The 15,388-nt window shown below is 41.6% G+C and overlaps 1 protein-coding gene across 1 annotated transcript in view; it reads right to left on the bottom strand.

Annotated features, from left to right (window-relative positions):
* The window catches only part of DOCK4 (dedicator of cytokinesis 4), a 494,753-nt gene that overhangs the window by 14,450 nt on the left and 464,915 nt on the right, over nt 1-15,388 (bottom strand). Inside the window, 7 exon segments of the mRNA XM_017878678.1 lie at nt 690-799; nt 950-1,031; nt 2,939-3,059; nt 3,385-3,506; nt 3,858-3,977; nt 8,449-8,532; nt 9,649-9,825. Of these exon segments, the coding sequence (XP_017734167.1) occupies nt 690-799; nt 950-1,031; nt 2,939-3,059; nt 3,385-3,506; nt 3,858-3,977; nt 8,449-8,532; nt 9,649-9,825 (816 nt within the window).

Raw genomic sequence — 15,388 nt, 5'->3', positions numbered from 1 at the left:
TTTCCTAGTCTAAGACGTTCCCCCAGACTTCTGTTACATCCACAGGGCATGCAAACACACACAGGCACTTTATTCACCCAACTACTTTGCGTAATGTTTAAGAAGCAGCAATGAAATAGATCGAGGAGGGTAAATTTCCCATTTCCCTTTTAGCTTCACTGCCAAGCAACTACCATGTGTCCCTATCAGAAATATGGCTCAGGCCCGGGCATGGTGGCTCATGCCTGTAATCACAGCAGTTTGGGAGGCGGAGGCGGGTGGATCACCTGAGGTCAGGAGTTCAAGACCAGCCTGGCCAATATGGCAAAACACCGTTTCTACTAAAAGTACAAAAATTAGCCAGGCGTGGTGGTGCATGCCTGTAATCCCAGCTACTTGGGAGGTTGAGACAGGAGAATTGCTTGAACCTGGGAGGCAGAGGTTGCAGTGAGCCAGGATTGTGCCGCTGTACTCCAGCCTGGGTGACACAGTGAGATCCTATCTCAAAAAAAGGAAAGAAAAAAAAGAAACACGGTCCAGGCAGAAATTTCTAACCATGGGCAGCAGACAGAGGTGCACTCTTCACCAGTTGGATTGGTCTGACACTGCCCAGCTGCTTGCTTTTGGCAGCTACCATGTGTTTCTGCAGAGATATGTAAGCAATTCCAGAATCCTCCTTGTTTTCTAGTTCCTCTACCCTACAAGGATACCTGCGAAGGCTCCACGGGTGTTGGATAGATGGCACTGCATGGTCTGTCTCTTGGGGACAGGCAAGAGTTTTCTCGGGAATGTTTGTGTTTGTCAGACAACAAAGGAGAAGCTGGGAAGAGAAGGAGAGAGGATCATCAGCATGGTAGTGGTGCTGCACCTGTTTGGAGAAGAGAGCCTGAACACGTGGCAGCTGGCCATAGTTCCCAGGACTAGAATGTTCTCTGGGCACCCTTGGTCTTCCCCACACTCTGGCACTGACCTCTGGCACTCGATGGAGCAGAACTTGTCACATTAGGTGAAGCCGAGTGAGTAGAACTCAAGCTTGAGGTAGATGGACTTGGCTGGAAACACACAGGGAGCTATTATCACACCCTGATTAAAGGCTGCCCACAACACTGACATATTTGAAACAAAATCATCAACTTCTTTTTCAAATCAGCGAAAAAAAAGCCCATTTAACAATATAGAAAAATCTTAATAACTTAGATAGACAAAGAAGTCTGCATGAATTAATAAAAAGTCTGAGATTTTGACTCCTGCCAAAAGAATGCCTTCGTGTTAGATTCAGCTACATACTGTGACTTTGTACCAGTTAGTAGCGCATTCCTTGGTTGAGGTATAAGTAGACAGACTTCCAGCCTAGGGCCCAAAAATAGGTGAGTATTTCTAAAAGGCATAAAATGTGCCTTCTCGTTATCTGTAAAAGTAAGTTTAACCGGGCATGGTGGCTCACGCCTGTAATCCCAGCACTTTGGGAGGCTGAGGCGGGCAGATTACGAGGTCAGGAGATCGAGACCATCCTGGCCAACACAGTGAAACCCTGTCTCTACTAAAATACAAAACAAAATTAGCCGGGCATGGTGGCGGGCACCTGTAGTCCCAGCTACTTGGGAGGCTGAGGCAGCAGAATGGCGTGAATCTGGAAGGCGGAGCTTGCAGCGAGCCAATATCACGCCACTGCACTCCAGCCTGGGCAACAAAGCAAGACTCTGTCTCAAAAAAAAAGTTCAAAGCATGAATTTGGAAATATGTGTTATGCCTGTTTTTCAAAGACAGTGGCGAGGAAAATTTCAGCTTAGTCTTACTGAACTATCATAAATGCCATATTAGTAGTGTTTAAATAACATGTTTGGTTGCAGGAGTTACACTGGCTCTAAAATCCCTAAAACTGCATTTTCTTGTGTTAAAAAAAAAAAAAAACTTTGGAAACTTTCTGACATGTACCTAAGTAAAGAGAATTTTAAAACAGACCCTCAAATCATGTATTTTTTTTTCTTTTCTTTGAGACAGTCTTGCTTTGTTGCCCAGGCTGGAGTGCAGTGATGTGCTCTCGGCTCACTGCAACCTCCTCCTCCTGGGTTCAAGCGATTCTCCTGCCTCAGCCTCCCGAGTAGCTGGGATTACAGGCGTGTGCCACCATGCCCGGCTAATTTTTGTATTTTTAGTAGAGACGGGATTTCACCATGTTGGCCAGGATGGTCTTGAATTTCGGATCTCAAGTGATCTCAAGTTTGCCCACCTCGGCCTCCCAAAGTGTTGGGATTATAGGCATGAGTCACTGCACCTAGCCAAATCATGTCGTCTTAAAGAACAAAAAGCCATTTTGGAATGCTAAGAGGGGCTGGGCACAGTAGCTCACGCCTGTAATCCCAGCACTTTGGGAAGCCAAGGTGGGTGGATCACTCGAGGTCAGGAGTTCGAGACCAACCTGGCCAACATGGTGAAATCCCGTCTCTACTAAAAATACAAAAATTAGCCGGGCGTGGTTGTGCACGCTTGTAATCCCAGCTACTCATGAGGCTGAGGCACGAGAACTGCCTGAGCCCAGGAGGCGGTGGTTGCAGTGAGCCAAGATCGCACCACTGCACTCCAGCCTGGGGGACAGAGTCAGACCCGTAAAATAAACAAATAAAAAGGCAAGCTAAGAGGCAGCTAGTAAGTGGCGACACACTCTGAGAGTCCTGGACTGCAGAAGGAACTTGGGGCAGGTCTCAGAGCGGAACCCTGTGCAGAGTACCTGGGCTTTTCCATCGCTTGCTGATGTCATCTTAGAGCGATGGGGCAGTTTTAAGAGAAACGTCTTTGTAGACTCTAGAGACCCATAAAGCAAGAAGAGTGTTTAAAGGTTTGTCCTTAAGCCAAGTTCTTGCTTGTTGGTCTGTTCATCAGCACAGCAGAATGAACAGAAACACTCATGACTGAGACAGAAAAGGAATAAACACAACCAGACAAAAAGCTAATTAAGTACCTGCATGTTAAAGACTTCATCAGAGCTTTCTGATTGCCCTGTAATATTGCTTACTTCAGCAGAAGCTTGTGAGGACAGTGAGGAGGAAGAATATCGGTTGACAGCTGGGTAACTTAATGGGCTGTTTTGGAGGAAAAAAAAGGACATTAACTCAGTCTCCAAATTGTCATTATCATGTGCTAGAATGCTATGAAACCAAAGCGGGGGGAGAATATATCCCATTTTGTTTTCTCCTGTTTGCCTCAATATAATCAAATGTTTGAGTTTATTTATTTCTCATGCTGTTGCTGTTTCACCAGTGGCAGATGTCTGCAGCTGCCTCGTGGGTTAGTTATTTCATTAAGAAATAGCGTATTTGACAAATTGTGCCATAAAGAATGAGAGAACCATTCCAGATCATCTTGTGGGTGAGGCCAAATTGTAAGATAATTTGGAATATGACTTACCTGCGTCTAGGAATTACCCTGGTACCATCTGGGCTCACAGAGGCAGGTGCTGAGTTTCTACACACACGAGGGCTTCCATTAGGAAAATGGACAGGACTGGCTTGCATACAAGCAGAGAACTCCTAAAGATATAGTAAAGGAAATATCTCATTACAGTAATGATATGGGCAAAATTACTTATGAGATAGGTTAGCATACTAGACACACATCCTAATTGTCATCAAATCTTTACATAGGGAGCTATTAAAGCAAGTTCCAGAATTATTTGGCTTTTCCTCGCTTACATTTGTGTTTTCCCAAAAGGAAAGCCTCGCAAATAGCAGACAAGGCAATTGTATTTGAGGGCTCCCTGGTAAAACAGTGCAGTTTGGTAGAAAAACCAAAAGATGTCACTATTGGATATATCATCATCCCTTTAACAAGCAAACGGCAGTGGTCAGGCTGCCCCGCCATGGACACCTAAGTGTACATACCTGTATCCCTAAGCTCGACTTCATCACAAAGAATTGGTCGACCAGCTTTTTGTGAAGGGGTCTCATATCTTGAGGTACAAACTTCTCATGCACGGCCAAACCAAATTCCAGAATCTGTGCCTTAATTAACAATATAAGGAAAAAACCTCACATCAATGACTACCTCTCACTAAGTGCCTGCTATGGGCCGAACACTTTACTGTGCAGTTTGCTTACATTACTGCTAATCCTCTGCCTCTGACAAGGTAGGAACAGTTGTCACTTTACAGGTGAAGAAAAACTGAGGATCTGAAAAATCCTTCATGGATAAAAGACAAATGGGGATTAGAACTTGGTTTTGATTTCGGACTTAATTTTCCTACTCCCCCAGGCTTCTTTCCCACGTATTTTAGATCTATAATTACAATGCTTCGTAACAGTTATGTGTCTTTTGGACACTTCCTTCTCTTCCCAGGGTGGAGAAGGAATAGGGGCGGGCACTGCTCCCTGTTAAGAGGGCCAGCTATTCTCCCCTAAGGATCTCTTCTTTGCATGGCACCCTCTCCCGACAATTCCCTTCTCTGTCCCATCAGGTTCCTCTGTGCTCATCCCTCCCTCCCACAGACTTTCAGAATCTGCCTGGGAGGATGGGAAAAACGAAAAGGAATTCTATGACAGTTTCTATGCTTGTTTTTGTTTAAAAAGATTATTCCTGGCCAGGTGCGTGGCTCACCCCTGTAATCCCAGCACTTTGGGAGGCCAAGACGGGCTGATCACAAGGTCAGGAGTTCAAGACCAGCCTGGCCGACACAGTGAAACCCTGTCTCTACTAAAAACACAAAAATTAGCCAGGTGTGGTGGCACATGCCTGTAGTCCCAACTACTCGGGTGGCTGAGGCAGGAGAACTGCTTGAATCTGGGAGGTGGAGGTTGTAGTGAACCAAGATCATGCCACTGCACTCCAGCCTAGGTGACAGAGCTAGACTCTGTCTCAAAAACAAACAAAAAAACAAAAAAACAAAAAAAAAAATTACTCATATTCACTTATAATTCAACAAGAGAGCAGGTCCTACTTAAAAAACTTTCCTGCTGTGAGGATCCGAAGAGATGAAGGTAAACATTCAACCTTTCTTTGTTCAACCATCAATAGTGTGTGATTCTTTTGATTTGAGCAGCAGCTATCTTTTGTATTTAAAAAATGACCCCATTCTAACATGGTCAAAAGGACAAATTCCACAGATTGGGAGGAAAACGAATCCTACATCACCACAAGGTTTTGTTGTTATTGTTGCTGTTTTAATCTTTGCAGCTTGTGAAGATTTTAGGTTGAAAGCTCAGGTCAAACAGGACTGACCCTGGCGGGCTGGGGCATTCAGCACCTTCCCTAAGGGACGGGGCTCTGGATGCTGCCCACTGCCAGCACATTTGCATAACAAATATCAAGGATGCCTTTGAAAGGCACAGTTGGAGTGAAGTGTGTCTGAGGCATAAAGGAAGAGGCCAAATCTGTGCCAATGAGGACATGGAAGGGATGTAGGAGGTGAATCTAAACATAGGGGCCCCAGTCTTCTCCATTTTAAACACTAGCATTAGATGATGACCTCCCTTTTTTTCACAGATTGTTGCAAGTTGCAAGTCTGCTGGGAAGCAGACTCCAGCATGGAGATCATAATATTTATAAGGGTGTACCTTGGGATTGATTGATGCCTGTCAGGGGAGGGACAGAAGCCGGACTTGACAAGAAAAGAAGTTGGGCTGCACAGCAGTCCTGTCAGCTGCTGCCAAACCCAAGGGACCTCTGGAACGTTTTAAAATTTATTCGTATTTTAATCTTTTAGAGACAGAGTCTCACTCTGCTTCCCAGGAAGGAATGCAGTGGTGTGATCATAGCTCACTGCAACCTCGAACTCCTAGGCTAAGGTGATCCTCCCACCTCAGCCTCCCAAGTAGCTGGGCCTACAGACATGCACCACCACACCCAGCTAGTTTTAGGTTTTGTAGAGGTGGGGTCTTGCTATGTTGCGCAGGCTAGTCTTGAATTCCTGGTGTCAGATGATCCTCCTACCTCAACCTCTGGACCTTTAATGGTCTGTTGGAGTTGTCCTGTGTTGGGCCCAAATGGCCAGGCTTTCTATTGCTTCCTCAGTCTGGGAAGTGCACCACTGAGAAGGTAGCAACCTTGGGCCAAATGGCTCTCTGCAGCCAAGGCAATCCCTGAAGGGCCTGACAGCTGGAGATGTCTGTCGATAGCCACATTTCCTGCAGCTGAGGCAGAGTAAGGCTGTCCTGGAAGAAGCATTGGGGTGGTGCACGTCCCTGTCCTCTACAGAGTTTATCTGAACTACTTTGCAGAGGTCCAGAGAAGGATGGTGCCCTCTCCAGTCCACCTCCCCAGGGAGATGATGAGACTTGGCCAAGGTCACATTGACAGTCATGTGTGCACTGCTTGTCTTATAATAGAAATCTCACATTTCCTAGGCCATGGTTCTTTCCACGACGTTTCAGGAACATAATCAAGCAGGACATAGAAGAAATAAAGGTTCCCTGGTTTTATTTTCTTGGGAGTCTTCTTGACCCTGAGCTACCATTTAATTCTGGGGAAATAATTCGGTCAGGCTGAATCCAGCAGATACAGTCCTGGGGTGAAGTGAACCATTCATAAGAGGTAAAACACAGATCTTTAAAATCAATGAAGGTTAAAGTCATTGCATAATTCTAAGTATTGGATGACCTAAACTGCTCACTTCTAGTATCTACAAACACCCAGAGTCACATTGGGAACTTGACTTATTCTTTATTTCCTTACAGATCAGCTTCAAGTAATTCTTCTCTGTCTTCTATGGCTGCCTCTTTCCAGGCAGTATTAGGTTTTGTGGACTAAGCCTACAGAGCATAAAAAATGGATGAAAACCAGACCCAACCTCATCATTTTCTAATCCAAAGAGCATGCTTTACTTATTAATTTGGCATTATTGAGTAGAAAGAGATGCCTTTGTCACATTTCATCACACATATTCCACTTTTCACAGGAATCAGATGTCTTTATTTCCTGTTTAACACAGGCTTCCAACCATGTCTCCTACCTCAGAGGTTTTCAAACCATTTTCAGGCTGAGAGCTATCAATAGGGACACAGTAGGCAACAGATTATTCATTCCAGTTATTTGTACTTGACGGTTCTAAATAAATAAACCACACTTCTCTGGGGTAGAAAATGATGAGTTGTATCCAGTTTTGTCCATATCATGTAATCTATAGGTTTACTTTGCAAAATATGACACTGCTTTAAAGCAAGGTCTATTGATTGCCCACTTCCTTATTATAATGCTTACGTAACAATCTCATTCATTCATGCACTCATATTTGGAGTTGGCATCAAGCCTATAGCAAGTCTCTAGGAGGAGAATGTTCAAAGAATGTTTTAAGACACCACATGAAGCTGTTTGTTTCACAGGTTGCGCATCCCTAATCCAAAACTGAAAATCAGAAATGCTCCAAAATTTGAAGCCTTCTGAGTGCCAACATGATGCCACAAGTGGAAAATTCCACACCCAACCTCATGTAATGGGTTGTAGTCGAAACTTCATGCACAAAATTATTAAAATATTATATAAAATGACCTTCAGGCTATGTGTATCAGATGTATATGAAATAATAAATTTTGTTATTTGACTTGGGTCCCTGAAGGGGTGGCCTGCTCCTCCACACCTGTGGGCGTTTCTCATTAGGTGGAACGAGAGACTTGAGAAAAGAAATGAGACACAGAGACAAAGTATAGAGAAAGAAAAGTGGGCCCAGGGGACCCGCGCTCAGCATACAGAGGACCCATGCCCGGCACCCGTCTCTGAGTTCCCTTAGTATTTATTCATAATTATCTTTACCATCTTAAAGAAAAGGAAGTATAATAGGATCTTAAAAGGCAGGATAATAAGATCATTATAGGGAGAAAGTCAGCAGTAAGACATATGAATAAAGTTCTCTGTGACCTGAATAAGTTTAAGGAAAAGTGCTGTGCCTTGATATGCATATGTAAACATCTCCATAAACCTTTTAGTGCATAAAGAGCAGCATTGCGCTAGAACCAGCAAGCTGCCTTCAGGCACTTGTTTAACAAAGCACACCCAGCACAGCCCCAAATCCTTAAAACCTTGAGTCACCATAGCACATGTCTCTTGCAAGGACAAGTTTGGGGTAGGGTCACAGATTAACAGCATCTCAAATACAGAACAAAATGGAGTCTCTTATGTCTACTTCTTTCTATGTAGACACAGTAACAGTCTGATCTTTCCTTCTTTTCCCCACAGGTCCCTCCCCCAAGATATCCCTTATGTATATGCAAATATTCCAAAATCTGAAACACTTATCGTCCCAAGTATTTTGGATAAAAGATACTGTAACTGGCTGCCAAGGTCTACTCATTGTTAAATTAATTTTTGCATCACAGTGGGAAGAAAATGTAGAAATTAGAAGTTGGGATATATTACAGGAATCTGTAACCCTTGCTTGCCAGCTTCAGTTAGACCACTGATGCAGGAAACCATGCAGAGGAGGCTCTAGGTAAGCGAGCACATATCCAGGCAAAATAGAAGGGGACTGGCTTCTGCTTCCCTTACCTGCTCAAGCATCAGCTCTCTCAATCGTGCAATTTTCTCCCCATCTTCAGGGTGACTTAAGATATATTCTTTGACAAAGAATGCCTAGTAAAGGGAAAGGAGAATCAGTCTACTTCAGGGGAGTTACAAGACAAGTCAGAGACAAGTTGTTTTTAAAGACCTGGCATCTTTATGGAAATGACACCATTATAAACCACATTTTGGGACAGATGGGCTGATTACGAGCGTAGGTGGTTGGTCAGAATGGAAACATAAGAATTGTTAAAGGAAGATCAGTGATTGTACAATAAGTACCCTTGGTAAAATAAAGAACAAACCCAAATCAATAAGCTATATGGCTTGTATCCTAAAACAAACTGCCTTAAGATCCAGTGTGACCTAGATGGTGGCCTTACCTTCCAGGGTACTGTATCTTTCTGTTTAAGAGAGCAGATGGAAGGTCCACTTAAAGCATCATCTAAGCAAGATTGGTCTTTTTTTTTGAGACAGAGTCTCGCTCTGTCGCCCAGGCTGGAGTGCAGTGGCGGGATCTCAGCTCACTGCAAGCTCCGCCTCCTGGGTTTACGTCATTCTCCAGCCTCAGCCTCCCCAGTAGCTGGGACTACAGGCGCCCGCCACCTCGCCCAGCTAGTTTTTTTTTGTATTTTTAGTAGAGACAGGGTTTCACCGTGTTAGCAAGGATGGTCTCAATCTCCTGACCTCGTGATCCGCCCGCCTCGGCCTCCCAAAGTGCTGGGATTACAGGCTTGAGCCATCGTGCCCGGCCTTTTTTTTTTTTTTTTTTAATAGAGATAGGATCTTCCTATGTTGCTCAAGCTGGTCTCAAACCAAAGATTACAAGTGTGAGCCACTGAGCCCAGCCCAGATCAGACTTTTCTATGCCCATGAACTTCTTTGCTTAGAGAAATTATTTTAGGTGGATATTTATTAAACAATCCTAATGTCCTTTCTACTTTTACTCCTGCAAGAATGAATACACACACACATTTTTATTATCAAAATATAACATGTTGGGAAAATGGAGTTACTGGGCAATTACAAATGACTGTATGTTTTGCTCTGTTTAACAAAGGACTCTGTGTCAATTGCAGCCCTGTGTTTGCGTGCTGATACGGGCACACAGTCTGAAAAAAGATTCATGAAACCCTAAGAAGGGTTTCACAGTTGAAAACTTTCTCTGAAACAATACCTAATCCTTACCTCTTGGTACCTGGAAACACCACCATTAACTGCAGCATCTATAACTCCATTCAGGCACATCGTCAGGGGATTAATATTCTGCATCTGTCTTGTCTGACACTGACTAATCAGAGTCTTCAGTTGCTGATTCTTATTTTCCAGCACTTCAATTGCATTTTCCAGAGGACTCATTTCTACCTGAGAAGCAAATGAACATAAATATATATTGAATTTGTGACATTCAAGAAGAAAGACAAAGTAGTTTATCCATGTTCTGAATTATCTGCGCTCCCCCTTGGCTTCCATCAATACCTCTACCAGGGGCCATTCTGTAGAATAGACAAGGATGTGGAAGTCAAGTGGGATGTTCATTAGCAAGGTTTGGAAAGGGGTGGGTAATTATACTTATTCATTGAAATGTGGTTTGGATAATCATCAATTCTATATTAGCACTGCAACAACCAATTTAATCCTTAAAATAATATCCAAGCATCTCATGTCTTTTAAAACCAGTTTTTTTTTCTTTTGAAGGGTTAAATATTCAGAGACCCTGAATATTATCACCCTTCTCAATGCTTATTTGATACAAAGCACCAGGGGAGATATAAAGATGCATTTATGGATCCTCTGATGTCAAGGAGCTTTCAGCCCAGTTGGGAAGATGGGACATATGCCATATGAACCTCGTATGTATATATAACAGCACCATAAGGTGGCACAGGATGGCACACAGTTGGGAATTATAGAAAACAAGATAATATATACTGCAGGATCTATTTGTTGGAGAGCCAAATAGAATCATAATGACTTAAAAATTCCAGGCTGTATGGAGGACCTAATTGTGAAAATGGTAAAAGTGCTCTTCAAATGTATATCATTGGGATTGCTATTGCCATTGACATTCTCCTTGAAGAGAAGGTCTGCCAAGCTCTCAGCAATCAAGTAATTCAGGATTACAAGAAGCATATTTAAATATTGGTTCATGCAGGCAAGGAAACAAATTAGAGTTTTTAAAGGTCACTTAGATCATCTTAAACCAACACTGAAAAAGCCTAGAATATTAAGACTGAACATTCATCAAAGACACAAAGAGAAGGGAAGATAAGCAAGAACATAGAAGATTTTGTAACATGTGTAACCATCAAAAAGCACATGTTCAGGGTTTATAAGGACTCTTAAAAACCAGTAAGAAAAAGGTAAACAACCAAATAAAAAATGAGCAAATGAATTAAACAGCGATTTACAAAGGAATAAATTCAAATGGCCAGTAAACAAATAATGAAAAGGTATTGGGCCTCATTTGTGATCAAAGATGTGAAAAATACTACTACAATAACATACTACTAAAACCCACTGAAATGGTAAAATAAAATGACAACAGCAGATGAGAGTGAGATTGTGAGCAACGGACTCTCGATTACTGCTACTGGAAGTTCAAGTTGGTACCTTCACTTTGGAAAAACAGGTGAAGATATATATATGTGTGTGTGTGTATATCTGTATCTTATGTTTCAGAAATTCTAGGCATATGAGGAAAAGTGGAGTAGGAGGTTTTTGTATGTGTATACCAGGAAACATATACAAAAATGTTCATAATCTCCAAAATCCATATGTCCATTGAGAATAAACATTGTGATATGTTCATGGAATGGAATAGCATACAGCAATGAAACAAACTTCAGTCACATGCAATAACATGGAAAAATATTACAAATAACACTGAGTCAAATATGTCTCAATAGAACACGAGTAGTATGTTATATAAAGTTCAAAACCAGGTAAAACCAAATTGACTTGTTTAGAGAGGCAAATAGGTGATAAACTAAGCAAGGGAATGAATACCATAAAAGTCAGGATAGTGACTACTTTTTATGGTGAAGATGGAGCTATAATTGAGAAGGGGTGCATGGGAAGCCTGCAGGATATGACTGGCAATGTTCTGTTTCTTTACCTGAATGGTGGAAAATGGGTATTTACTTTCAGATTATTTGTAACAGTAAATCTTTGTTTTATGAACACAAAAGTTAAACCATAAAGGAAAAGTCTGAGAGCTCTGAGTAACTGAAAGTTAAAAAGTAAGCAAAACATCTTAAAACATAGAATGGTGGTTCCCAGGGGCTAGGGGGAAGGGGAGAGGAGAACTGCTGTTGAGTGAATACAGAGTTTGAGGTTTCCAACATGAAAAACTTCTAGATATCTGTTGCACAACAATGTATATATAGTTAACACTACCGTACTGCACACCTAAAAATGGTTACAATAGATTTTATGTACTTTTGGCTATAAGAAAAAAGCAATCTTCATTTTTGTAAATTCAAATGCTATTAAAAATCAAATTTTCTAGAAAGTAAATAAAACAAGATATAATAAACATAGGCAAAATACAAACGACTTGGAAAATATTTCCAACATGAAGGATAGACAAAATGTTAATATTTGCCAAGTACTAAAGAGACAAAGGATATGAGTGGTGCATTCACACAAGAAAATAGAGTACATCAATATATGAAAACATATCTTCACTTAGCATTCAAAAAATGCTGAAACAAAACATCCAACCCCAGTATAATTTTGGTCTATTTGGAAAGATTAAAATATACAACACTTAGTGTTGGAGAAGATACTGCGGAAATAAGTATTCCTAAGACTAGTTATCCCCTCTAGACAGGGTGTAAATTATATATCCCATTGCTGATCCATGAATCAATAGTTACAGTGGGGATACTTTTGATTAATTCACTTCTAGGGAAATCTAAGGGGACGGTCAAAGAAGTGTGCAAAGATACGTGATATAGAGTGTTCACCAAGAATTACTTTCCTCCATCCCTCAGATTACAATCTCTAAATACTGTTTACCACTAAAATGAATAAAGAGTCATTGGAGAAATAGCTGCTTTCAGGTCTAGGGCAGGAGACGTTCAAGTGATCCTAGACCACCTGTCTTACCAGGAAGTCCTTCAACTATCTGGGAAGCAAACATGAAAGTATCTGGCCTGTGATCCATTCATTTTCTTTACTGGGGAATGTCCTTAGAGGACAGAAAAGACTGGTGACTATGTCTTATCTCTTTGTCAATTGAACCTTCAAGTAAACAGACTAAAAATAATTGCTAGGGGGAAGAGATGTTATCTACGGAATGCCCAAGAGGGAAGTCCCTGGTCAAAGGATTTCTTTAAGTAAATAAACCAGAATCCATGAGGCATGATCACAGAATGTCCCTGAGAAGCTTTACAACTAACTCTCTGGAGTAGAAAATGGAATGTTTCATAATTGACACTTCATAATTTAAATGTGCTTCTGAATGAGGAACCTTGTGAACCTCACTTAGGGACCCCACCTATAATTCTGAATTATTACTGATGTGGGGAAGAAGGACCTGGCATGCGTGATGTCTCAGAAATCTCACTGCTTTATCTGAGCATCCTGCCTGCCTTGAAATTACTAGCAAAGCTTGATGCTGGGAGGGGTCACTGAGTCCTGTGTGGAATTTGACAGTCAGATCCTGTGTGTTAGTTCAGTAACAAAGACTACTTGGATACTGTGAAAAAAGACTCAGGAGCCATTTTGAAGAGGCTCCCAACAGGCAAAGATGGAACATTTTGAAATTTAATAAGAAAAACTGCAATGGATTAAAACAAAACAAATATGCTTATGAGTTACTAATGATACTAAAAACAAAACCAACCAAACAAAACCCCTCTGATCACTTTTGTAGAATACAGCATTATCTTTACTGTACCTCAGGGTAATCAAATATTTAGTGAGAGGACATTTCTGTTTATAGAAGTATTCCAATGAGTAAATAAACATGAAATGATAAAATATCACCATTTTGTGACCCATAAAAGATTAATGGGTCTGGTCAATGATCACCAGTGGCTGCCAACATCACACACACACACACACACACACACACACACACACACACACGACAACCAGTAGCACACAACACCAAGTATGAAGTAGTCTTGTGAAAATAAAAGCAAAACATTTTATCAAGTCTCTAGTTCTAACTACCAATTTACAAGGAATACAGGCGACAGAGAAACATATTAAATGACTTCACTGGGATGCAGTCTGCAGAATCCACACATAAGGAAACATTTCAGGATAAACAACCTAGTTTCTTCAACAAAAAAATAAGGAAAGTGATGCAAGGGGAAACGTATAGCTTGAAAGAGACTTAGAAGACATTTCAATCAACCGCAATGCATGGCCCTTATTTAAATCTGGATTCGAATAACAGAGTAAAAATAAAATTTTTCTTTCTTGTTTTGAGACAGTCTCACTTGTTCTGTCGCCCAGGCTGGAGTGTAGTGGCACAATCTTGGCTCACTGCAACTTCCACCTTCTGGGTTCAAGCAATTCTCCTGCTTCAGCCTCCTGAGTAGCTGGGATTACCAGTGTGATCCACCATGCCCAGCTAATTTTTGTATTTTTTGTAGTGACAAGGTTTTGCCATGTTGGCCAGGCTGGTCTTGAACTCCTGACCTCAAGTGATCTGCCTGCCCTGGCCTCCCAAAGTGTCAGGATTACAGGCATGAGCCACCATGCCCAGCCTAAAAATATATAATTTTTCTTTAAAAAAAGAGACAGGGTTGAGACTGTCACTGAGGCTAGAGTACAGTGGTATGATCATAGTTCACTGTAACCTCAAACTCCTGGGCTCCAGTGATCTTCTGGCCTCAACCTCTGGAGTAGGAGGTTGCTAGGACTGCAGACATATCCCACCATGCTGGCTAATTTTTTAAGTTTTTTTGTTGAGATGGTGTCTTACTACATTGCCCAGGCTGGTCTAAAATGCAGAATAAAAGACTTGGTAAAGTATGAACGAACACTGTACATTTTATGATCAAGGAATTACTGTTCATTTTTAATGTGACAATATTTTCAGGTTTTTAAAAATAAATATGAATACTAAAATATTTGTAGATGAAGTGATATGACATCTGAGATTTACTTCAAAAACAGTCCAGTTGAGAGGGAGCAGGTAGACGGGTAGATGAAACAAAATTGGCCTCTTTGATGGCTGTTGAAGTAATGATGGGTAAGTCAGGTTCATTATATCATTATATATTTTCTCTATTTTTGTATGCTATAACTTAAGTTTTAAAAGGTCACTGGCTGCGAAGTACAAAAGAGACTACAGGAGCCGGGCGCGGTGGCTCAAGCCTGTAATCCCAGCACTTTGGGAGGCCGAGGCGGGCGGATCACGAGGTCAGGAGATCGAGACCATCCTGGCTAACATGGTGAAACCCCGTCTCTACTAAAAAAACACAAAAAACTAGCCGGGTGAGGTGAGGTGAGTAGCTGTAGTCCCAGCTACGCGGGAGGCTGAGGCAGGAGAATGGCGTAAACCCGGGAGGCGGAGCTTGCAGTGAGCTGAGATCCAGCCACTGCACTCCAGCCTGGGAGACAGAGCCAGACTCTGTCTCAAAAAAAAAAAAAAAAAAAAAAAAGAGACTACAGGGATAAGGGTTGGAAAGCTAATGTTTTAGGAGGCTATTGCAGTAATCAGGCACTAGGTGGCGCTATCGGTGGGGGCACCGAGGACTGGTTAGCTTCTGGGTATACAGTATTTAGAAACAGGCACATTGTTTTCTGATGGGCAGGATGTGGTATGACAATATTATCGTGATCTTTAGTTGGATTTTTAAAAAATCATTTATGGATTCTAAACTATAAATGTTTGTCTTGATTAAAAATTTTTTAATGAGCTTAGTTTTTTTTTTTTTTTTTTTTTTTTTTTTTTTTTTTTTTT

This window comes from Rhinopithecus bieti, unplaced genomic scaffold (genome assembly GCF_001698545.2).
Source record: "Rhinopithecus bieti isolate Rb0 unplaced genomic scaffold, ASM169854v2 scaffold_10712, whole genome shotgun sequence".
NCBI lineage: Eukaryota > Metazoa > Chordata > Mammalia > Primates > Cercopithecidae > Rhinopithecus > Rhinopithecus bieti.
This window is presented reverse-complemented; position numbering and strand designations above follow the sequence as displayed.